Genomic DNA, 26,480 nt, shown 5'->3' on the forward strand with positions numbered 1-26,480 from the left:
CTCCAAGTTAAAAATCACAAGGTTATAAGTGTAGGATTTGCGAAGCTCAAAGTTTTTATAAAAACATAATGGATTATTTCGATTTCGGTGTTATCATCGGAGGGAAAACTTTTTTGGGTATTACATCACTAGCTCGAATTGAAAAGTGAAAATTGTGAGGAATATAATTTTCACGTATGACCACCCTAAATTTAGACGTCTATTTATTACTATTTTTCGAATATATTTCGGAATCGCTGTGAAATCCTAACTTATATGTTAGGAAATAATAACTCAAAAGAGGCAATGGCGTTATAATATCCATAAAGAGTTATTTTATTCCTGGACAAAATGGTAAGACGTTCTTATTCGATTGGTCGCAGTTTCCGTTCAAACATTTTATTTAGGTTAAGTGCCTATTTATAGTCGTTCTTATTGCTGGATATTTGTAATTGGCTTAATTTCTTATTATCCCTGATATTTTACAGGCGCTTTTGGGAGCACAACTCGTCATTACCATTGTTATGGTTTCGTTGATTCAAAAAATTGGATCACATTATTCCTTTGCGAGATGGTTGCTATGCTCCACAGGTCTTGTGCGGTTTTTATACCCCACTGATGATGAATTAAAGACTCTAGCTGGGGTCCCGAATAATAAGAAGCAATCTAAGAAAAATCACAAAGATTTTGATCACAATGGTAAAGTGGACACCTTCCATATACCTCGGAGTTTAGACATTCAATTGGAAACAGCAAAAGTTTCAGCAAATGATGTCATTCACTTGAGGTACTATGCCGAGTACCAATGGCTGGTGGACTTTTCTATTTATTCTGCAATTGTCTACACCCTCACTGAAGTAAGTATGAGTTAATAATATAATTTTAGTATAGTTATTGCGCCAAAAGTATTTTTATGCTGTGGCAGAATCTTGCCCAGCATTGTATTCTGCTGCGACCATTGAGGTATATAGATAGAGCTAACATTGGCGCTCGAAGTATGGGCCACAAACGTCAGGTAATTGTCCACTGTGAGAGACCACGAGCTTCGGTCGGTTACAAGCGCTCGCCCGGCACAGATCTCCTGCGATAACTTCAAAGTGCCAACATGCACACTGATAGTATTGTATAAGTCGTCTTAGAAAAGATAGGGAAAGCAATGGTATAACCTTTTTCGGTAAATAGGGTTTTACCATAATCAGTAGCTGTGTGAATTGACGTTTTAATGTTAAAAAAACTCGAGAAGCACTTGTTGTTGGTGCGCCGGTAACTTGAGTTAGATGCTCTGGGCCGTGGCATCACCGTTGACTCCGTTCGTAGATTTTGTTCTCGGTCCGAAGGATTCTGCGACATCGACAGCTGCCACACCCCCCTTCCTACTTCCCGCACCGGAACAATATTTTACACAGATTTTGCAAGGAATCTTCATCATTATATAATATTATTCTATGGAATTACCGTCCATACACCCGGTATTTTGTGACAATGTGAATACGATCCGTTGGAGCCATGTACATTGTAAGGATATTTTCATATAAGCACTATCCATTTCACCTATGCACCCAAATGGTGTAATAATACATGGCTAATAAACGTAGACTGTATTTTTATGATGTGTCTGTAACAGACTCTACCATAGTTGTTTGTATTCTTTTACTGTAACCATAGACATCTTAATTGATAGACCTGCCCATCAGGGAAAGGGGAAAAAACCAAGTTATGTGCAGCGGGGAGGTGGCGTGACCGTCTCCATTTCTGCTATTTATCAATAAATGAATCTCTATTTAGTCCTTGAACATAAACTCTGCTAGTCCTTTTTGCAATGGCATGCAAATTGCTGGCTGCGTAAAAAGCTTAACTACAAATCTCATATCGAGTAAACAAAAATTTGGGCTTGGTTCAACAATTTAATATTTTGTTACATATTTAGTTTTTAAATTACATCACTCATTTTAATGTTGCTAAGGCAAGAGGTTTGTTAAGAATGGACATTCAGATTCTGCGCAGAAAAGTCACAATGGACTGCAAACATTGCCTTACTTAAGCAAACTTTACTTTCTGCACGGCGGTCTAGTTATTTCAGTGCACTCTTCAACAGTCAACTTTATTTATTTTTATTCAAAACATTCTCAAACTCTCCGGGTGCTAAGAATATCTTTACATGCTTTGCCCCTAGCTCGTCAAAATGACAGATTTTATGTTAGGGCAAGCCTATCAAATTGTATATCTATGATTGTAACACAGTAGAATGTAAAGAATTCATTAAAATGGTACATTTATGAAAGTGAAATAATGAATGTTTTAAATATTTAATTGTAGGTGTACATGAGCTATTTCCCTTTGAAGGATGAAATGAACCTCAGCATGATGTGGTGCTGCCTGGTGGTGGGATTTTCACTGTATCCTTTTCTGTAATACTTCACAAACAAAGTTGAAATCAGCACTCGGATTCAAACATCCGGAGCAATGGGCTCAAGTACTCTGATAAATCGTTGCAAGTCACATGTGATGATTTTGGACTTGTACTTAACAAATAGTCCGTCAACCTGGTCAGAGAATTGTTAGATTGAGCTGTACTGGTCTCAGAGAAAGGTCATACGTGACATCATCATTCTAGTATCTTCTATCTAATTCGTTTTCACACAAGACAGGTGAGAAGGAAGAGGACGATCGTCGATGACGTGGGTACCAGCTCTCTTTGAGACTACTATAATTAGTCAGTTCATTAACGTGCTTTCATTCCCCTCAGTTTATGTTGCAATGCCTAACTACATTTAATCAGGGCCGGCGCTGAGCCGAACGGCGCCTGGCGTTTTTAAAAACCTTAATAGTGCTGCTTTAGGTATCATCAGAGCCTTGGCAAATCCTCACTTGTGCCTGCACAGGGCCGGCCCTGCATTTAATTAGCACTCTTTGTGAAAATAATTCATTGCATGTGCCTAGAAAGTAAACATATTCAAGCAATGCATCTACTTGCGAAAGGGATTGCTTTTGCATTAATTCACCGCTACATAAATGGAGACTCTTTCTGCCAAAAATTTGTTTTAAAAATTCTTAATAAAATGTTATCATGACACTTAACTCTGTGCCCACAGCTGACACATACAATATAATATATGCAGTCACTATTGACAAGTTTGCTGCACAATTATTGCAAATATAAAGCGAAACTAGATCATCCATACTGGTTTAAACAGATAAATTTCAAAATGAAAAAGTTTTTTGTTTCAAACCACATTATTTTATTATATACGTCGACCGGTTTCGGTTGTTCCCAACCTTCTTCAGGACAATAAATATATAAACTATAAATATAATATATAAACTATGTATATAAAGTTTATATATTTATTGTCCTGAAGACTGTTGGGAACAACCGAAACCGGTCGACGAATATAATAAAATAAAGTGGTTTAAAACAAAAAACTTTTTCATTTTGTTTAATGTCAAGCCACAAAATGTTTGCTTTCTTCGATAAGATAAATTTCAGTTTACAGTTAATGGTTAAGTTTATGTAAGTTAATAATTTTTCGATTTTAAAGTTGTCGATGGAAGCCATACTAGCAGTTCACGATAAAGTTTTAGTACTAACCCTGGCAATGAACAAGTAAAGGAAGGACGAGAGTAAGGAATCTCATGGGACTAAATACAGTAGACATGCATGTAGACACGAGAAAAATGCATGAGAAAACTATGCGAAAGGAACGAAGCAACAGCAAGCGCCATTTGGGGTTGCTTCATTCCTTTCCCGTAAGTCATGGTTCAGCTCAGCAGTTCGGCTCACGTGTGTATACTCACCCTAAGGTGTCTGTGCGGTGAGACCATCAATGACCAAGTTAAGATTGAGGCAATCTGAAAAGAATACAAGTCTAAAGTAAGATTAAGAAATGAACATTGAGATCGTTCGTTACCAGTTAAGACCGGTTTCTTATATCTATAACTAACCGAAAACCATTCACTTAATTAGGCACTTTCTAATTGGATGCCCTAAGTGGAACTCAAAAGATTTATAATAAATTAAAACCGATTTTACGTACGATGATAAGTTTATAACGATCGATTGCAGCTTAAGCTGCAACGAAAAGGTTGATCACTCAACATAAATTTTTATAATACGAGTATGTATGTATTTCTAACAGATTTTGTTGTTGCAAGGTTCCCTTACTTAAATGAATACTGCTTTATTGTGTTTATTTTCCTTACATCTGTTTCATTAGTAAATTATTAATGAGCTTGACGATGCAATATTTCAAAGGAGAGGAATCCATCGGTGAACGATCCACTTGCATAGTCACTGGCTGCGTTTACCTTCTGATAGCCATGATGGTCCTCATTGTGGATGAGAGGACCCTCGAAGTGGGTTTGGAGAAGGCCTACACGAGCTTCAATGAGAGCGCTTCTGTTTTCCTCAATAATCAAGGATTGGCATCTTCGTAAGTACATCCTTCAACAGATTAAATTGAGCTAATAAAGCTGTCTTCCGATTTACCGGGTTTAGCTTAAGCGAGTTTGGCTTATCCAGGTCGGCTTAACATGTTTTGACTTAACCGGGTTCAGCTTTTAATTAAGTTTGGTTTAAGCGGGAAGTGGCTTAACCAGTTTCGGCTTACCCGGTTTCGGCTTACCCAAGATCGGGAAATTCAGCTTAATCGGGAAATTGTTTAATCAAAAAGCGGCTTGATGCTTTGTTTCTATGATCTAGTCCAGTCATACTCAACCTGCGGCCCGCCGAGCTATTTTGTGCGGCCCTCCATACATTTAATATCAGGAACATGATTTACAAAATCTGGCATTCTATATCACGTTAATTTGAGATTAATTGCGACTTTGACGTACAGACGTTGAAACTCGAAGAGGATAGTATAAGTATAATATACTATCTATATAATATAATATTCTATAAGAGTGTTGCTACTGCACACGCTAGATCTATCTCTAAAAAACAAAAATTTGACAGAAAAACATGCGCGCAAATAATTTTGCCCGTGGCAACACATAAAATTTTGACAGTTCTAAAGTTAAATGGTTACCAGTGTTACTACCAACGAAGGCTATAATATAATATGATATAATATTTTTCGCGGCCGGAAATTTTCGAAAATGGAATTCCGTAGCTACCCCCTCCCATGGATTTCGAAAAATTGTTGTTGGGAATTACATATGATGTTTTTGGCTGTGCGGAATTTTTTTTCAGCGAAGTTCTGTAACAACCCCCCCCCCCCCCCCATGGATTTCAAATATTTTGTGGGGAGCACTCATTTTGAATTTTTGTGTGGGGAATTATTATGTTTTACAGAAATTCTCTAACAACCCCCCCCCCCCCCATGGATTTCGAATAATAAAAGGGGGAATCAAGCTCACACCGTTGGCAACACTGACCAGTATAGTGTTGCGGCCCGCGTAGCTTTACAAACATATGAATGTGGCCCGCAGAAGAAAAAGGTTGAGTATCACTGATCTAGTCAATAATAACCATGTTACTACCATGTTGGTTACACCAATATAATAGCCATTATAATTCAAAGAAATTGTTAATAAATTTGAACCTGTGACGGTTCAGATTTACAAAGCCGATAAAACCCGATTATATTTAAATTGATTTCATCCAATAAAAAAGTTTTTTCTCAAAAAAAATTTGAAGATGCAAAAAATTACCTGTTTGCAATATTTCTCCCATAATTTATTACTATTTGTGGTACATATTGAAAAATATCAACCCTTAACTCTTTGCACGCGGCCGTATCAACTGTTGTTACGGCAAAAAGTCTATACTCACATGCGGCTGTATCAACAGTTGATACGGCAACTTTGACGGCCGATATTCCCGCTCTCTTTCGTCATAAATGTATTTCTTGCTCACTTGGACATTTGTAGAACTATCACGATGCTGACATCTACAAGAATTTCTCAAAAATAAAATTGTATTTCATAAAAAAAGATCGATAACCAAGTGCGCCTCTTCGCGCCTTTTAGTCCTTTAGTTTACATTTTTGTCAACGGATGGCGTTAGTACTAGTTTGTCATTCACAACTTTTCATAACTAAGAATGATAAGTGATCATGGTGTCCCACTTGTGTCTATAAACACACTGGCCTAAGTACACACACACCGAGAGTGGTTTATTTATGACGCCGAGTGAATGGCGGGACCACATTCAAAAGATACGGTACGTCTTTGTATGAAATTTTATGTTTTTGTTTTTATAAACATCTAAGAGTGTTGACACACGAGGATTTGTTATCATATTGTGGAGAATAATCTGTTCTGTCTATATAGTCCAATAAATCATGCCAGAATGCTATAATTTGACATTTAACCGGTCAGCAACGTAAGCAGATATACACGATAAAATAACGATAGCAGTCAAGTACAATAAGCGTGTTTACACGTCAACGCGTGTGTTTCCACAAAAATCGTCATAACTCCGTTATTCTTCTAGTGACATCCCTAAAACAAAAAGTAGAATATTCGTATTGAATGAAGCTTCACATCTCTATTCAAAGTTATCCATAGAAACCCGTAAAAAGACCTACTCAGTGGAAGCAAATTTTACCCGCCAAATCGTAAAACGACGCCAAGAAAGCCGTTTGACGTGCCGACCCGCCTCGCAAGTTTAATTATTTTTTAAAAAATATATTTTGTATGAAATGGTCAAAAAGTGAAGTGACAGAATTGTTTATTGTACATTTGTACGATGAAATAAGTGTTTTTTTTTACATTATCCGTGATTTTAGTATCGTTTTTACATAAAACATTACAGGTGAGTCATTTGTACAATTTTTTCATGTTTCCATTCTAAATTTAAATATTTACAAATGTTAATATTTATTTATGATACAACAATTTGAAAGCCTATTTTGTAACCTTTCTAAAACAGTTTTTACTATTCGGCTCCGTTCAGTAATGTTTCATTTATAGAGCTTTGATTGTGAGGCGGTAATAACACAACGTTTTCGTGAAATTGACATTTCGATAAAGACATTTTAGGTTCAAGTTCGCGAAAAGTCGGAGGGGTTAATTGCATGCATAGGTATTTGAAAATATGTACCGCGTACGGGTATAGATAAAACGGAGCAAATTAACGCGTTCAAAAGGTTAAAAAACAAAGTTTTTTTTACTGCAATACATCTTTTTAGAATGTGTTATAAAACTTTAAAAATATTATCTATTAATTTTGTTCGGCTGAGGATTGACCCTTCCTCCCCTGGGACATGAGTCGACGACATTACCGACCGTTAGATGCCGATCGTGTAGGGCTGTCATTTATTTCCTATTTTAACCACTTAATGCTAGGGTGTTTTTATAAAAAGTGTTTAAAAAAATCAGGTTTAATAAAACGATGTATTCATACATACACGAAAATGTTAAAACACTATAGTGAAAACTAAATAAGCAGCTCGAAAACACGTCCAATCTCTGAGGCAAACTGCATAAAATACATTGCTGACATTGACGTGCCTTACTCGTGTTAGCTAAAAATAGAACCCTGCGAGTCGAAACCGGCGAGCGTCACTCGGGCTAGCAGAAAATGGAACGCATTTAGCGCGCGAGCGTAACTCGTTCAAAAGCATTAAGCGGCTAACCATTTTTTCGTCCCATTTCAGAGAAATGGATATATGTCTGCGTGTGTGTTCATGATTGACACCAAAAGTTGATAGAATACAATTTCATCGACAACGAATCTATCTACAGAGTTTCAGCTCAATTGGACGTCAGGAAGTGGGTTAATTTTCGCTTCCAAGATTTGCATTCATTCATTTCCGAAAACAAAAGTGAAATTCTAATGTGTATTTAAAAAGGGTTTTGGTGTGTTTAACTTTTACAATTGCTCCAAACAAAACAATAACGCTGCATATCTGTAACTAAATTTAATGAAATTATAACTGTTGTTTCACCTGATATGATTTGAGATTTTCACGGAAGGATTATAGTGATTTATTTTTGGGGTATTATGTCGTGTTGCACCACTTCCTTCTTTAGCCAACATTTGAGACAGCTAAAGAAGGAGGTAGTGCAACACGGCATAATACCCCAAAAATAAATCACTATAATTTGTTTCGATACTGTGTCTTATTTGCTACCCATTGTACTTACCTTAAAATCTAAATAAATTAATATTGGTATCAGATTTCCTGCACAATTGCTTGATTTAATACATACTGATTTTCATAAATTTGTTGTGGTTTCAGAGGGCCTGCATCCAAATTAATTTTGAAGTTGGTAATCGCCGTGTGGTGCGGCTGCATTGGATGCCTCTTCACATTTCCTGGACTCCGAATGGCGAGAATGCATTGGGATTCCTTGTCGTAAGTAACCTTAGTTTAATTTCATCTCCTAAAATAATATCTACGAATGAAATAAGAATACAACATGGATTTTTACCAAAGAAGTCCACCGTCTCTAATCTTCTCGAACTCTCACAGAGAGTAGCAGGAAAATTAGATGCGCAACATCAAACCGATGTGATCTACACGGACTTTACCAAGGCGTTTGACCAAGTTGATCACGACGTACTATTATGAAAACTGCATAGAATATGTTTCGACAAGCCTCTTCTAAATATTTTTGCCACCAATAGGAGACAGTATGTAAACATCGACGGATATGGGTCTAGGGAATTTTCTGCATTCTCTGGAGTACCACAGGGGTCAAACCTAGGGCCACTTCTATTTATAATTTTAATTGGTGACATTCAAAAGAATGCATCAAATATAACGCTTGCCTGCTTTTTGCTGATGATCTCAAATTACTTATGAAGATTTGTGACGAGCAAGATTGTGTCAAATTACAAATCGATCAAAATTGAATGATGTGAAATGTGTCACTATGTCATATACACGTTCGAGAAACAGAAAAAATGATGTTAATTTGACTTCACTTTCCAACCTCAATCCACGCCTTCTCTGCTAAATCCTTTCTAACATATTCTGGCAAATTATAGTTATATGAACATGGATTCTTTCCCGCCTTCAGAGCAAATTTAACATTCAAATCGTATTTCTGCCAAACGAGTAGTAGATGCGAATGCAACTCGCATAGCGTGCTACTAGCAATGTCAGTAGCGTGCGACTGACGTCAAACTCGTAATCGACACGTTGCGTTGTGTATGAACATTAGGAAAATAGTATGGCGGATACACAAAACTCGAGTGACTTGTAAGTATCTCCGTTTACGAATGGCCGATAAAAAGAAAGAAAGTGGAAAAGAAGGAAAGTGCTATACTGATTAGAAAGAAAATGATTGTCACCAACTTACAAAAGAATAATTTTATAAGATAACATTAAAAAAATAAAATAATTTATACTATAGTAAATTTATTTCTGCACAAGTAAGGAAAAAGTTAACTTTCTTCAACCTATCGGTTTACCTCTTCATTGCTTTTACTAGATGTATGTCATAAATATTTCCACTTGTATTTTGGTGGTATTATTCAAGTACTAAATTGCTTGTATGCCGCCATTTTTTTGTATTACGGCTTGACACCGATAACTTCAGCGGCCAAAGGAAGAGCTAATGAAAGATCAAACAATTTTATTAAATTTATATATGACGACACCATCTAATGCAAAGTTATCCCTGTCAAACTGTACTGGACAATATTTCTACTTTTTTTATTTGTTAGAGAGGCATTGTCATGAATTTTAATTTGTAAGAAATTATTATTGTTAATTTTATGATTAATTATTTTCAGATATTGTAAAAGCAACAAACTTCTGCAGTTTCTCCTCAATGTCAGCTTTGCACTGCCTTTCATTCTAGTCATATTGTGGATTAAACCAGTGGCCAGGGACTACTTAACAACCAGAGTTTTTTCCGGAATGGAGGCGCCGCTGTGAGTGTGAAATTGTATTATGTATTTCCATTTTTCAAGTTCATCATATAAATATGTCTTCACAATCTAAAATAAGTGCATATTGTGAAAAATTATCTAACATTCTTAATAGTTATATCTAAATAAATGTATCTGTACATTTACATGAACTGCCCTTATCCGATAAGGAACTTGAATGAAAAATATTATGGCTTAAAAAACATTCTTCAGTAAGGAATTCCAGTACATTTTTTTTACCGTCTAACTAAATTAAGGGTATTTTAATTTTTTTTAATTTTCAAAATTTCATACTAAAATTATCTTTTAAACTTAGAATGTGTAATTCCCGCAAAAACATTGCTAGACAAAGCCCGTAAACCAAGGTCCACACGGTATCATCGATGTACCTACGTAGCTCACAGCCGAACACGTTGCGGCAGTATGACGATTTTTCGCCAGCACCTTGCTTTTTTGTCATTGTGTTATAAATTAGGGTCCTTGTAATTAAACTCCGTTATTGAGAGCAAACTGAATCACTTTATTTAACAATAAATATCCACTATCACATGATATGACTAGGCACTTTTTACAGTAAATACCCAGATACAGGCTAGTTCCTGTGGTTCTTTAGGAAAGGTTTGGTTGTTTTTGAGCAAGAGAGAGTTTATAAGGAAACCCAACCTTTTATGTGAAAAGACTGTTGACATACTTCAGATTCAAAAAGGCCGCAAAACAGGGATCGTCTTTGCGGACACAATTTAATCACAAACAAATAGCAGAGGCGAGAACCTTTCATAAACGATATAATCTAACCTTCATAGGTGTCACTAGTGGTACATAATTACTCTGAAAATTATACACATTGCTTTTACATCATTTTGAAATGAGTTCCTACTTACTCGTTTTTACAAAGATGTTAAATTGGCATGTAGGTGATTTTGGTCGCATCTGTGCTAGTTGCATTAAATGTAATAGCTTCCATTTTACCACTTTGAATTTGACAAAACTCGAAATCTCGATCATCTCGAAACTTTAACATACATAATTTTAAAAAATTTTGTAGCTACCTCTCCCTCTTATTCGCAAAATACGCATGTAACAGAAAGAGATGTTTAATTATTGCGTTGTACAAACTTAACACGGAGTGCATTTTTTCAAATGATATTAATTCTGAGAGAAAAAATATAGAAATATGTATGCATATTCAGAATCGGTGTTCTTTGATTTTTTTTTTTAAATAAAGACTAACATTCCCGGGTTACGAATAACCTGACAATATTTGAAAATCTTCTACCACCACCACAGTAAGCGGAAAATGTTGCTTGTGTTCTGGATGGAGGAATTAAACGCACTACGCCTGGGTGGGACCCAAACGCGATGCCAACTCAGCCACTGACCATTGCTCACTAATCTACTTGAACATATTTTTTAAAAGTAAAAATGTTTTTTACTCAAATTCCTTATTTTACGTTAGAATAAGTAATTCCACTCAGGTTTTAAATTTTTTTATTCATGTTCACATTCTAACTTAAATATCAGTATTTTTTTGCAAACGTCGATTTCATAGTAAAAATCATTTTCAAAGTTTGCATTTTTCAAAGCCCGCCAAAACGATTGACACATATCTGGCAGGGTACAAATGACAAGTGGTAACTTAAATATTTAGCAAAATTTCCAATAAACGTGAATTCTTTTGAAATAATTTGTATACCGCAGTGTGGTGACACCAAAAGATGTCACGAATGTTCGTCTCATTGAATATTCTAAGTAATATTTTGTACCGTGAACTCTGCAAGTGGACGTCATTTAAATTATTTTGAACACCCTGTTTACAAGTTTAAAATTGCATTTTTTTAACTATACATTTTTAAAAGATGGTAAACAATGTACGGAAAAAGTAATATTCAATATTGCCATAAGTTATGGCAATTTTGGTAACCATCATACAAAATTCACACATTTATAAATTTACTGTTTTCTTTTAAATTTTATAAAACCTAAAAATATGGGATAAAGCATAACTGTGAAATCAAGGTGGATTCATTGGCTTTAAACCACAATAATTCATATGTTCCTGTATTAATATTTGGAGGTATGATTTTTGGAATGAGCACGGTCGAATCCAAAACCAAATGCTCGGAAATCTCTATCGCTCGAGTGGTAAAGGGGACCATTTAACATTTTGGTGATGGTCCCCTTTACCAATCGAGCGATAGAGATTTCCCATTAATTCCGATTACGGGGATAATCGATTTGAAAGGTTTTGAAGGTTTCCCGAGACGCTAGAGTGGAATTTGGATATTAAATCAGTACAGAATCTCACATAGTATTTTAGAACAAAAAAAACAAAGGAAGTTACATATTTTAGATTCTATGATTAAAATAAACACTAGATTCCTTTTTACAAAATGCAATATTGCATTGATGTGGGAAATTTTTCATTATTATGAAGGGAAACTAACTGTCATAATTACCAAAGCTAATATAAATTGTAAATTAAATCTTAAAAATCAATAGAAAAATATATTTTTATTGTGGTAGCAATTTTGAGTTTATGTATTTTAAGTTAATGCATTTTAAGTTAATGCATTTTTGAGTTTATTGTGATTTACAACTTAGATCTTCTATTGAATCTCGAATTTGTGAAGTGCCGTTAATTTCTTTTAATGTAGCATAATATACAATTCGTTTTTATCTGCTTTGATAATATTTACTGTGGTTTCTGCAACAAAAATAGCAGGACACAACACACTACTTGTTTTAGTGACCATTATCAAATTATTGCACGTACATAAATATTTCCTTATCTTGTTTGTAGGTTGACTGACCACGGTTTTGATACCCTTCGCCTCCTGTTGGTGATATCGGCGGTGGTGCTCCGAGTGGCCCTGATGCCCATCTACCTACAGGCATACCTCAACATGGCCTACAACCGCCTCGAGGAGCAAAAGAAAGAGGCTGGCCGCATCACCAACATAGATCTTCAGAAGAGAGTGAGTGCACGTGTCTTCGAAGCAACCCTGTAGTGCCTTTGCAAAACAGTTTGAATTTTGGCTTGCTATTCAGATATGGTCGCCAAACACAACTAAAGCCATTTCGATTTTGAATGTTGGTCTTTCGACAAGATCTTACTGAAAGTATCTACCACTCTAGAACGTGCTGCAAATGCACTATATATTACACAAATTATAAATAAAACAATAATTTAGTAAACACCACTTTTATTTTGTATACTTAATGCTGACCGGGTTTCGTCTGTAGCTTCTTCACTGCCCTGAATAACCCGCTTTTCAATCACCGGGTTTTGCTACAACCGTAGCGGACAGTTCAGGGCAGTACAATACCCTACTGAGTGGACAAGAAGCTACGGTGGTAGCGAAACCCGGTCGGAATTAAGTATAAAAAATAAAAGTGGTGTTCACAAAGTTATTGTGTTATTTTAAACCACAGTGTTACATCACAAAGTATCTGCTTCATATAAACAAATAAATAAAATTTATTTGCACACGCTAGGATTGGAATTCGTAGTCGAAGATCTTAACCAAGACCATGGATGCCAAAATCCAGGGCAAAATAAGTTCAATCATCCTCATATTCCTTTCGTGCAATATGGCATTAACCTTTCCCTTACTGCGCTAAAAAAATGCATGCGTTACGGTGCTGTGTAGTCAATACACATCTCAAAATAAGCGATTTAATATGGGAAAAATGTGAATATTCATAGCTAATCGATTATGTTTATTATATTTTATATCAAAAGTGATAATAATTGTAATTTAATTGCTGAAAACATGAAAAAACCATCGGCAGATGCTAAAGAAACGTGCGAGGGGTCCACATCTAACGACGGTTCGCGGCCAACTGGCTAGCGGCACAAACACAGCTGTGCGGTCGTAGGTATTGATGGTCTAAATCAAAAACTAGAACTGCAGAAGTGTGGATGCCTCATGTTCCCGCATAGCGAATTAAAGCGGGACATCAATAGCGTGTCATTTCCTCGCACGCTCTTCGCGTATTTAGTATCACACGGTTGATTGTATTTGTGTATTTGTTCCCGATTTTTAACAAAAACTTCAATTTTTAATTGAATTTGAAAACTATGTAATATATTATTTTTTAATTCAATGCATAAATGTATAACGGAGGAATATTGAAATATATAAATATCGAAACTTGGCTAACTTCAAGCACCTTTTCGTCGGAGCTATTCGAAAACCTATACCACGTCTACAGGAAGGATAGAGGCAGTCGCGGAAGAGGGACTCTCCTAGCCCTCCGAGCTGACAGCCACTCACACGCGGAAAGAATGGACTGCATAGAAACCCAAGGTGAAGACTTGTGGGTGAAAGTATCGCATAGAAATGTCATCATTTATATATGTGTTGTATATTTTCCTCCAAATACAACATCTGAACAGTATCAATTATTTTACGACAAAACTATAAGTGAAAGTGTAAAGTTACAATCAAAAAATATTATTATTTTCGGTGATTTTAACTTTCCCTCAGGGAAAAACCCAATTGACGTTTTCGATTACTTTTGTTCTTTTTATAATTTAACACAATTCAACACTGTTTATAACATAAATGCACACATGTTAGACCTAGTATTAAGTAATGTAAATTCTAAAAATGCTGTTATCTGCCGCCATGACTCCCCATTAGTCAGAGAGGATATTCATCACCCTTCACTTTCATTCACATTCGATTACACAACTCAATCACATATACAAACAGACACATTGCCTCCAGACATAAACATGGGTTGGATTTTCCACGAAAGCTCAGATAACACACTTAAGAATGCCTTAGAACAACATCACTGGAATCATTACGATTGCCTTGACGTAAATCTAGCTGTCGAAATGTTTTATGAACAGCTCAATAATATTTTCAACATTTGTTTTAAGAAAAGATCTACACGTATGCTCAAAGATGTTAGACAATATCCGAAATGGTTTAATGGGGAAATCATTCACCTCATACGAGAAAAAACTAAAATGCACTATCTTTGGAAAAAAACAAAATCCGAACATGCCTTAGCTAACTTTAAAACTTTGCGAAAATCAATCAAACGGTTAATTGGTCAGGCCTACACTGACTTTACACGTGAGGCCGAGAACAGTATAATAACAGACCCAACTTGATTTTGGTCTTACACTAACGATAAACGCCGCGGCTGTGACAAACTTAACCTGTCCGGTGGTATGACCGTACAGGTACGGTGAGAAAAAAAATCCTCGTAAGGAGTATGACCGTACCCGTACGGTTGCGCCTAAAATTAATTAACTATTGAATTTCTTCCGGAAAACCGATAGTTACTGCTATCTAGGGACAATTTGTCATAACTTGCAAAAGTTTTTATCGATTTAGGTACATTACCAACGGAGTTATTCACAATTAAAATATTCCGTGACGTCACCGTCTGGCAGTTGGTGGTAAACAACATTTTTATTGCGAGCGACGTCTTTTGTGAAGTGAAATTTGTGGTTTTTGTTTGTTTTTACACTGAATAACCTAATCATCTTGCATTAAAAATTACCTCACGTGTTTGGATGTGAATATTTATTACATATATTGTACCGACAGTGTTTGTTTTCAGTTTGAATACAGTTTTTGACACTGAGTTTCTACACACACATGTAACAAAAAAAAGATAAGCCGTTGTTTCTTTTATGTACACACATACTTTTGCGCAGCTCAATGAGAGATTGCGCGTAATAATTAGGCAATTTTATCGTGTTAAATTTCAAAGATTGTTTGTTAGTTGAACTGGGAATATGAGTACCTATTATATTTTTATGGCATCTTATAAATTCATTGGACCTTTACTTTTATGAGATAATCCCGAGGATGTTATGACAATAATCATTTCCTGAATGAGAGATAACACAAAAATTGTTTAGCAATTGGATGTATTCCCGGTACTCGTTACTTGTGAAGATAGAGTGGCGCTAATATACACGTGCTTTAGTTATGATATACAGAGTTACAAAACAGACGTGTTTTTAGTGGAATTTATTTAATTGATATTTTCTTTTACCCTTCAAAAATTTCTTCAGATACTAACGAAAGGGATGAGGATATATTTTTGTGCTAATCGCGAAAAACATCCGCTATAGGCTAGAGTCTATTGTTTGAAACGCCCGACTACAAAGTGTTATTATCATTGACATTTTATTATTTTAGGTTATTCATAATTTGGACAGTGTTTTACTGTGATTTGACTTTGTGATTCGTATTGATAACTAGTTCAATTTATATATTTTACTTTTATAAAAAAATGGTTAACCCTTTGAATGAACAAGACATTGCTGACATTTTAATCGAAAGTGAAGATGAAGATGTTTACGAGGATCTTTATGATTTGCCAATACATTCAGATAGCTCATCCGACGAATCTGATGGGGATGAAACTTTCCCTAGTTGTTCAACATCCAAAAAGAGAAAAGTTGATCATCGTAAATGGGATCAGGGTAAGTTTACGCCCATTATTCATGAATTCGATTCAACTAACTCAGGTATAAGAGCAAATATTCCCGTTAGTGAAAATTCATTGGAAATAGACTTTTTTGAGTTATTCTTCACACTTGATATAGTAAAAATAATTGTCAGCGAAACAAATAAATACGCTGCAAAAATTTCTTTAGACATTTCTCTGAAGTCTAAAATGATGAAGTGGAAAGACACCACGGAGGCTGAAATATATACATTTTTAGTCACGATTATGCTTATGGGACTTGTGGGAAAAAACTCGCTGAAGAAATACTGGACAAATAATCCAATAATTGAAACACCTTTTTTCAAAGTATTATTTCCGCAAGATAGATTTTTTCTTTTGCTCCGAGCTCTTCATTTTTCTGATAACGATACTGCGACAACCGATAAATTATATAAAATAAGAAATCTTCTGGAACCATTGAAGACCATTTTCAAATCAACTTTTTACCCATATCAAAATCTGTGCATAGATGAGAGTCTCTTGTTGTGGAAGGGAAGACTTTCATTCAAAATTTATATTCCCTCAAAACGACATAGATTTGGGATTAAATTGTTTGTACACTGTGATGCACTCACCGGATATGTTTTGGATGTAATTGTGTACACTGGCTCTGAATCAGACATACAAATGAATCCCGACATTGGTATATCAGGATCAGTCGTTACCACTATGCTTGCAGATTATTTGGAAAAAGGTCACAGAATGTTTGTAGATAATTGGAATACAAGTCCAGCCCTGTTCGATTTCTTGCATAAACATAAAACTAATGCATGTGGAACGGCTAGAGCAAACCGAAAAGATATGCCCAAATTTGGTAAGGAGAAAATGAAAAAAGGGGAAATGAAGTCTTTGAATTCGAACAATCTCATGGCGCTGAAATGGCACGATAAAAGGGATGTCCTTATGCTTAGTAACATACATACAGATGCAATGATTGTTACTGATAAAATTGACTTCTCCACGGGAGAAAATAAAATAAAACCAGAGGTAGTTTTAGATTATACCAAGAATATGGGAGCTGTTGACAAAGTGGACCGCATATTGGGCTTCGCAAGCAGTTCCAGGAAGTCTCTAAAATGGTATAAGAAAATTTTCTTCAGATTGATAGACATTGGAACACTAAATGCTTTCTTTTTGCATCGTTTGAAAACGCAAAAGGTTTTATCATTTAGCGAATTCCGGGAAAACTTAGTGTCTCAAATGATCGAAAAATATCACACGCCAAGGCCGGCATCATCTGGAGGAAGGAGAGTAGTGGATCAACCAACTCGCCTTTTAGGAAAACATTTTCTCCGTCCTGTACCAGAAACTGCAGCCCAAGGAAAGCGAACTCAACGACAATGCCATGTGGGTAGACATACAGCAGTTCGAGCTCAAAAAAGAAGTGACACGAAATATATGTGCACCGACTGCAATCTTGCATTTTGCGTATATCCATGTTTCGAAGACTACCATACGAAAAAGCAGTATTAGTTAGTGAAGACAATTTTATTCCTAAGATAGTGTACATAATAATTAGAATAGTGTTATTTTTATCGTAATTATTGACTGCATATACATTGTATACCTATGTTTAATTTTTATAATGAAAATACAATAGTATAAGTGTAAATAATAATACGTATATGTTAGTGTGTATAAAAAGTCGTTCTTCCCCCCTTGGCTTCATTAAAATTGTGGTAAGTGAATCTGATTTTTATTAAGTAAAAACAAAAATCTGCTCCGATTTCGATGGTTGGCGATTTCTGCAAAATTGTTTTTATTTTTTCCTTCTAAATAGCTTAGTATTTGTTTTTTCGTGCTAGTTTCTAAGGATTTTATTTTTATTTTTTTATACTCTACGAGGTGGCATTTATTTTTTTCTATATTTTGATTGTTGAAAAAACTCCCTCCAGCGGGACCGTTTTCTTTCCAGAAACTCACCACCGGACAGGTTAACCACATGGACTACAAAGACAATAAATATGATGGATCGTCTGAGATCGCCGCAGGTTTCGCACACTATTTTCAATCAGTATTTAGCGACAATATCCCCAAACTTGACATATCCTCTATAGCTTCATCGTCATTTAACTCTTTACCTGTACAAATTCATGAAATTAACGATGACGATATTATTACAGCTTTCCATAAGCTAAAACCTAAATACTCCGTCAGCCCAGATTGTATTCCACCTATAATCCTCAAAAGATATGCAAGTTATTTTGTTCAACCTCTAAAACATATTTTTAACCTATCACTTCGCAAAAATATCTTTCCGGAAATGTGGAAACTAACGAAAGTAACGCCTATACATAAAAAAGGAAAAAAGTCAGAAATAGATAATTACAGACCTGTAGCTGTGTTGTCAGCACCCGCAAAACTTTTAGAAACCATAATTTATTCACAGATATATAACCAAACAAAACACGCACTCACCGAAAATCAGCACGGATTTCGTCCCACACTGTCACCTTCAACGAATCTTATGAATCTCATTACCTATATTAATAATTCATTTGAAAATTTTGTACCTGTTGATGTGATTTATACAGACTTCGAGAAAGCATTTGATAAAGTCGAACATGATATTTTATTAAAAAAATTAAATGACATCGGATTCTCTCAGAATTTCCTCGCTTTTGTGGCTAGCTACTTACGCAATCGTCGTCAGTATGTCAGTTACGGACACCATATCTCTCACGAATACAAAACTAACTCCGGGATTCCCCAGGGATCGAATCTAGGACCCCTTCTCTTTCTCTTATTCATCAATGACATTGGCAACACTATAAACCACTCAAAATATCTCCTTTTTGCTGACGATATAAAACTTTTCAAAGCAATCAAAAGTTACATCGATTCCATTCTTCTGCAGAACGATCTTGATTCTCTTGTCAAATGGTCGGAACTGAACAACTTACCCTTCAGTATTCAGAAATGCAGTGTCGTTACATTTACAAGGTCCAAAGATACATTCCTGTTCCCCTACCACATTAATAAACATGAATTAACACGTAAAAATGAGATTCGAGACCTTGGCGTAATTTTTGAAGCAAATCTCTCTTTCAAATCCCATATATCTGATATTGTCTCCCGTGCCAACAAAATGCTTGGATTTGTTCTTCGTAATTCAAGATCATTTACCAACGGAATCGCAATCCGAAGAACGTATGAAGCACTTGTTCGCAGTATCTTGGAATATAGCTCCATTATTTGGGCCCCTTCTGAGCAAAACCATATTCTCGAAATAGAAAAAGTACAAAAGAGATTCATGCGTTACCTATATATGAGGGAATATATGTACTACCCTTTCCTGTATCCATCCTTATTCTTAGCAAGAATGCTCGATCTTAATACATTAGAAGCCCGCCGAAAAATATTTTTAGGAAAACATTTTTTTAAGATAATCTCTGGAACTATACATAATCCACCTATTTTGAAAGAGATTAACTTATATGTCCCAGACAAGTATACTCGTGGAAGGTCCCATACCCTTTTTTATGCTCCAAAAGCGAGGACTTCTGCCTATTAGAACGCCCCAGTCAACAGAGCGACTGAACTGCTCAACGAGTCTGCATTGACCATCGACATTTTTAACGTAACCTGCAGGCAGTTTAACAATTATCTTTTGACGTATGTCACAAAGTAGTGAAACTGACCTTTTTATGTGTTTTGCTATACTTTTTGTCTAATTTGTAATCTTCTCCATAATGTATTGGTGAATAACCGTTTTACGGAGAACATGAAAAATAAATAAATAAATAAATACCTGAACCCAGAATTTATTATATTTATAGAGTTATTAAAGTTATTAGAAGCAATGTGTAGTAAATACACACCACAGATGAGGAAAGGTTAATGCAACCCGCATCCTCTTGACCATTGCACTCTATTTTAATTTTATTTATTTAGAATGAACTTCGCAAATGCCATTTACATACATGATAGTTATTGACAGTCATAATACAATATAGAAATAGGACAGAAAAAAAAATTATAAGATTATATGTATAAGTAAACAAGACAAAAGAAAAAATAATATAAATTATTACAAAGAATTAAGAAGAAACAAAAACAAAAAACCTGTTATGCAGTGATCTCGTTAAAATATGCACTGTTAAAATGTTTAATTAGTAGAGCTTGTCTCTTCGATAGTTGCATATTAAAAACATCAACTAACATAGCATAAGAGTTACCAATGGTGTATAATATATTTATAACAGAATTGTAGCCAGAAACTGTAGTATAATTGTCACAATAATACATACATATACACTATTTATTTTATGTTATTGTTTTTCTTTCTGTTTAGATAGCGGCAGTCTTCTACTACCTGTGTGTGGTTACTTTACAATATGTGGCCCCGCTGATACTCTGCCTCTATTTCACGCTGATGTACAAGACCCTGGGCGGCTATACCTGGGTGGGGCTATTCAGTTCGGCACCTGAGGAGTGCGGCCTGGAGCCCCCTCCGGCCCTGCCCACCGTATCCCTCGTAGAGGGCGAGGAACCCACCATTGGACAATCCGCCGAGAACTTTCATATGGCCATGGAGAACCTAAAATCGGTATGAAATCCAAGTTATTTTGTCAATTTGAGTGCTTAGAATTATCATTTTTGCCTATGTAATTTCCTAGCTCCTTCCTTATGGTCCTGCCACCAAGAGTTCATTGTAACCTCTGCCCTTTTCATAAACGACATACACAACAGTCATTTATGAGAAAAGGACTGTTACGCGTGTCATTCACGAGAAGAAGGGAGAGGATACAACGAAGTCATCAGCCTGTAAATTGTCATATTAATTTAATATGTTATTCTTCTGGTGCCCACTCCTACCGAAGGTTAGCAATCATTATACTGGACCTTATAGTTGCCTTGGCATCCAAGAAATCTTTTCCTCCAACAAAAATATAAATCTCCGTGGACACCTTTTGCATCCAATCCTAGGAAACACTTCCTTGCAAATAGATTAGTGAATGCATGGAACAAACTTTTACAACATGTCATCGATTCTACTAATATTAAGCAATTTAAAGCTTGATTGGATTCTTATTTGGAGAGAAAAAAGTAATTTATTTTGAATTTAAAACAACTCAATTACTGTTAAATTATTGTGAAATCAGATATAAGCGCATCAGCAGAATGTTCCCTGCTTCAAGCTACAGATAAGAGCCCATCAGCAGAATGTTCCCTGCTGCAGGCTACAGCCTGGAATTTGTTACAAATTTTTAACTCCTCTGATTGTCTGCAAATTGCCTGCTTATCTCATAGAAATCGTTGTATCTCCCTTACCATCTATCACCTTTCAAAAACAGTTTTTAGTTTTCAGACACATTCAGAAATATCCCATTTATTGATTTTACGGAAATACACACACCTAACTATCTTACAGCATCTTTAAGAAATATAACAGTCAATAATCCAGAGGCCTAAAGGGTTAAATCTACTTTGGTTTAATAATACATACATAATAATTAATCTTGGAAATTTTACAGTTTCATTTTTGTGAAATATCATCTCAAATATTAACAGATTTGGTTGGCTACAGCAAGTGTTCAGATTTGTGGTTTAATAAATTGCAAGAACTAAAATAATCATTGTTGTGGTTTACCTACTATGATTTTATATTTTACTAAGGGAAAAAGAAATGAATAATTATGTACCTTAGTATTTTTTCCCATATTATTTAGTAATCAAAATTAGACTGTAGTCTTTAAAAGAACTGATTTTTTAAATAGTGTACTAATTTGTTTGTTTTTGTTTTCAGGTATTTACGACTGACGTATTCAGAGGACTGCTCGGTTTCGCCACCTGGTGGAGCTGTTTCGCTTGGTTCGCTACTTCTTCCCTAGGAATGGTCTACCAGTCCTACTTCAGAAAATCCTAGTCACAAAATATTTTTTTTGCAATATATGGTAAAACCATAGACATTCAAATTGATAGACCAGCCAATCAAGGAAAGGGGAAATCACTTTCAGTGATTTGTTAATAAATGAATCTGACAGTATACAGGCAACTCGCATTGTAATAATCACTATTTAGTCCTCGAAAATAAAATGTCCTTACGGATTACTACTGGTCCTTTTTACAAAGGCCATGCAAATTGCTGGCTGTATAAAAAGTTTAACTACAAAGCCCAAAACGGGCAAACAAAAGTTTGGGCTTGTTTCCAAAATTGAATATTTTATTTATATATTCTACGCCCATATGGGCTTTTACAAACATTTGATATACAAGTTCAACAGTAATCAAGAAATAAATGTTTGCTATACTTTATATAGAAATTCAATTCCGAAGAATGGTATTATGCTTAGCTTAATTATTAATATTATTGAGGTATGTTACTGTAGCCTTCTTGTAACTATATTCAATGCAGTTGAACACGTCTACAATTTCTGCAAAATTATCTAGGTACAAGTGAGTACCTAAATGACTCAGTCCTGATATTGTTGTAATTAAACGAATTTTCGATCAAGTAGTTCTATTTGGTATATTGAAAGTGATTAGGCACAATAAATCTTGACTTTGGCAGTCAATTTATAGGTGATGTCGTAATTTGCTCAAAGCATTCTCTAACCCTCCTGGTTCCAAAAATATGGTCGCACGTTTTGCCTCCAGCTCGTCAAAATGATACCCAGATTTTACATTGGGGCAACTCTATCAATTTGGATGTCTTTGGGTAAAACCTACACATATGGGCCTACTAACTTTGTTTGCAGGTTTTACCATATCTGGACTAGCATTTTTTTTCTGTATGAGACTTTATTTATAAAAGATTTATAAAGATTTTAAATGATGACATGTAGGTTTAGTTTAATTTATTATTTTATATTGTTTATTTATGCATTTGCAATAGACCATTTTCCTATTTTTAACAAAGCTACTGCAGTGAAACCTCTATCTATCCTATTTGAAGGGTCCTTTTGAAATAAACTATGAATGTAGAAAAAAGCTGCATTCATACTTAAATATTTAATATTCTAAAAAAGATGCATATTTCACAAATAAATTAACCACTCAAGCAATGGCTACCTAAAAGGTGATTTTTATGAATTATAAATTTTATAAGCTTTAAATTTTTTTTTATAAAACCCAAAAATATGGGATGTGTAGTGTAATCAAGGTGGATACATTGGTTTTAAACCGCTGTAAGCAGTATTTCCAAATTAATATTTGGAGGTTTGATATTAATTAAATGGATTGGCCGAATCGAAAACCGGACACCTGGAAATCTCCATCACTCGAGTGGTTAATGAATTTAAATAAAAACGCTCTGGGATACACAACGCATTTTCTAGCAGGTTTTTTTCCACTTAGACAATTTTTAATCTTTCCTGCAGAGTACGCACTTTTTCACCAGATGGTTCATTTTGAAGGTTGAGTTTTGAAAGGCTCAAAATGTTAAAAGATAAGCGCACATACGCACCACTTTGTTAAAAGATATCCTCATGTGCGCACCACTGTGTTTAAATTAATTACAACTAATGTCAGAAGCAGCCGCCAGCAGCGATCGATTTAGAAAAGTATTACAAAAACTGGTTTAAATGATTAATGCGGTAAAACGATGCATAAAAGAATGATTTATTTTTGCAAATTGTACATAAAATTAATTGGGAATAGAAGAAATAAACGACGCATCGGGAAAACGATTATTCAAGGAAAGATCGATCGAGATTTCACTGTGTGTACAATGTGTACATACATAAATGATGTATTATTATACTCAAAAGGTTGTACCTTTCTTGTTGTGTTGATTTGTTTTTTTTTTTCAATTTGGTATTTACTGCAATACCTTTGTCTTCATCTTCCAATTCTAGGTTGGTAACATGATGTTCACCTTCTGCCTGCATTTCTTTTTCTTTGTGGCTTTTCCTTTATTATAAGCTGAAGTGCTTCATTTGATTAGTTTTAAACTTCTGCTCAAAGATTTTCAAGAGGCCAATTATAGGTCACGTATCAACTAAACATGGATATGAATTAAATATTCAAATGTACAAATCATCATCATCTGTATAAAATGATTATGTAGCATTTCGCTAAATAAAAGACAAATTATTTGCATTTTGATAATATTTTAATGGTTGCTGAAAAATTATTAAATTAATTTAATATTCAGGCAACATGAAATGTTGCTTAGTTGTTAATATAATTGCTAGTGGGGCTCAACATTGAATCATCACCCTGGGAAATTTTAGAAAGAAAAAAAACACTATAAATTATGAATTATAATACATACTACACCTACGTCCGCTTTCGCCAATCAAACTGAGCGACTGCTATATAATTCGCCGCTGTCGTTCGGAGGATTACAAACCCTCCGACGGTGGTGCAGCTCCTTGGTTGATTCTGCCAGTAACCATATGCTTGTCTCAAAGACTAAGCCATCCTAGCCGGATTAAGGTGAAACCGCGAATGGCTCCATATATCAGTTTTGTTCCTTAGATCGTACACGGTTACTTGAGAATGATGTATATTTGACTTTTCTTTCCAACCTCAATCCACGCCTTCTCCGCTAAATTCTTTCTAACGTATCCTGGTAAATTATAGTTATATAAACATGGATATTATTCCATCTTCAGAACAAATTTTACATTCAAATCATGTTCGGATGTCATTTCTGAACGATTAGTAGATGCGAATGAAACTTGCGTAGCGTGCTACCAGTACTGTAGTGTGCAACTGACGTCAAACGTGTAGTCGACGCGTCGCCTCGTGTACGAACACTAGCAAAATAGTATAGCGGATACTCACTAGTTGAGCGAATGCTACGTGCATAAAACTCAAGTCGCTTGTACGAAAGGCCTAATTCTTGGTTAAAATTAATTCATCTATTTTCAAGAATAATTACTAAGTTATCAAAGCGATAATGAAACTTGATGGTGAAATAGAATTGAGTACATAATATCCCAAATCTTCTTCTGTAAGTCGGCATTCATTTGCTCAGTTGTGATTGGTGAAGCGTTTGTTAGTACATATGTCAAAATGTTATGTCCACAATAAAATTGAAGTAATATTATTATGACAAAAATTGCAATACATAATAAAATTGCATACAAAACAATTTTCATGTAAATATTTTACTGACTGAAATGAGTCATACAATATATTATAACACAATTATTATCAATGTGTTCTACTATAATTTTTTCATTATGCAGAAGTCATAATATTTATGGCATTGTTATTTAGTGTGTGTTATAATAAAGTTTTATTAATAAGTGAAATGTTGTTTTATTTAATAATTAAGAGATCCATATTTAATGAGTGATTTTTAAATAATCATTAACCGTTTAGGGGCGTTGACATGTTCTAGCATGACACTAGTGCGCAGCATTATTTTGTGAATTTATTTTTAATTTGTACGACGGTGCCGTCTTACATGCTGAGACGTTAGCGCACGGGGCATGTATATCGCCGTCTACTATGTTGAGACCGCAGCCCAGAGATTAATTTAACACAAAAGTCTTTCAAGTCCCAGGAAATCTCGTTTTAATTAAAGCTTAATAATAAATAAGCACAGATTTTACTTGCAGAATAATTAAATTATAATAATGTAATTGACCCCTCTTCCTTTCCATCTTGAGAATGCAAATAAATACACAATCATAATATTTATTTATTATTCATTAACGCCCTATCGGGCTTTTACAGAGGAAATTAACAATTTATGTATGTAAGTGTAACATAATACATGGATAATATTATAACTATATACAAAAAATTAAAAATCAAATACTAATACTAAGATTAACATCAAATCCAAATAATAACACCTTATATTGTAAATAAAGCAAAATTTCAAATATAAAGTAAGTGTGTACATTGTACATTTGTACATATTTGCATACAATTATTCATGTTTGTTGCAAACCAGTAAGACTGAAAACAGGAAAATAATTTACTTGTTAGGTATATAAAAAATAAATAAATATATATAAAATATACTGATATGTATTATGAAACAGTAGTATTAAAAAAGAAGAAAAATAATGTCTGTTTTATCTTTAGAAAAAAAAAAAAACTAATAAGTAATGGCAAAATACCAACGCTGTAATTAATATCGAATTTAAATAATAGTACTTGAAATGGTAAAGTAAATCAAAGTACAATATACATATCAAGTAAGACCATACATGCATACAGTCATTAATAAAAAAACAAATAAACTAAGGAGTATGTGATTTAAACGTTGGAAGATGTACAGAGAAGA

General features: G+C 34.7%; 1 protein-coding gene across 1 annotated transcript; it reads left to right on the forward strand.

Moving 5' to 3' along the window:
* Positions 1–185: 185 nt before the first annotated feature.
* Positions 186–25,453, forward strand: emei (transmembrane protein 161-like emei). The gene is made up of 9 exons (XM_089632682.1): positions 186–333; positions 468–836; positions 2,296–2,375; positions 4,194–4,409; positions 8,166–8,282; positions 9,668–9,808; positions 12,606–12,780; positions 20,583–20,837; positions 22,038–25,453. Exons 1-9 carry the CDS (start codon positions 331–333, stop codon positions 22,155–22,157), a joined length of 1,476 nt encoding a protein of 491 aa, XP_089488808.1. The 5' UTR covers positions 186–330; the 3' UTR covers positions 22,158–25,453.
* Positions 25,454–26,480: the final 1,027 nt, after the last annotated feature.

The sequence above is a fragment of the Hesperophylax consimilis genome, chromosome 6, assembly GCF_061612785.1.
Source record: "Hesperophylax consimilis isolate HC1 chromosome 6, BYU_Hcon_1.0, whole genome shotgun sequence".
NCBI lineage: Eukaryota > Metazoa > Arthropoda > Insecta > Trichoptera > Limnephilidae > Hesperophylax > Hesperophylax consimilis.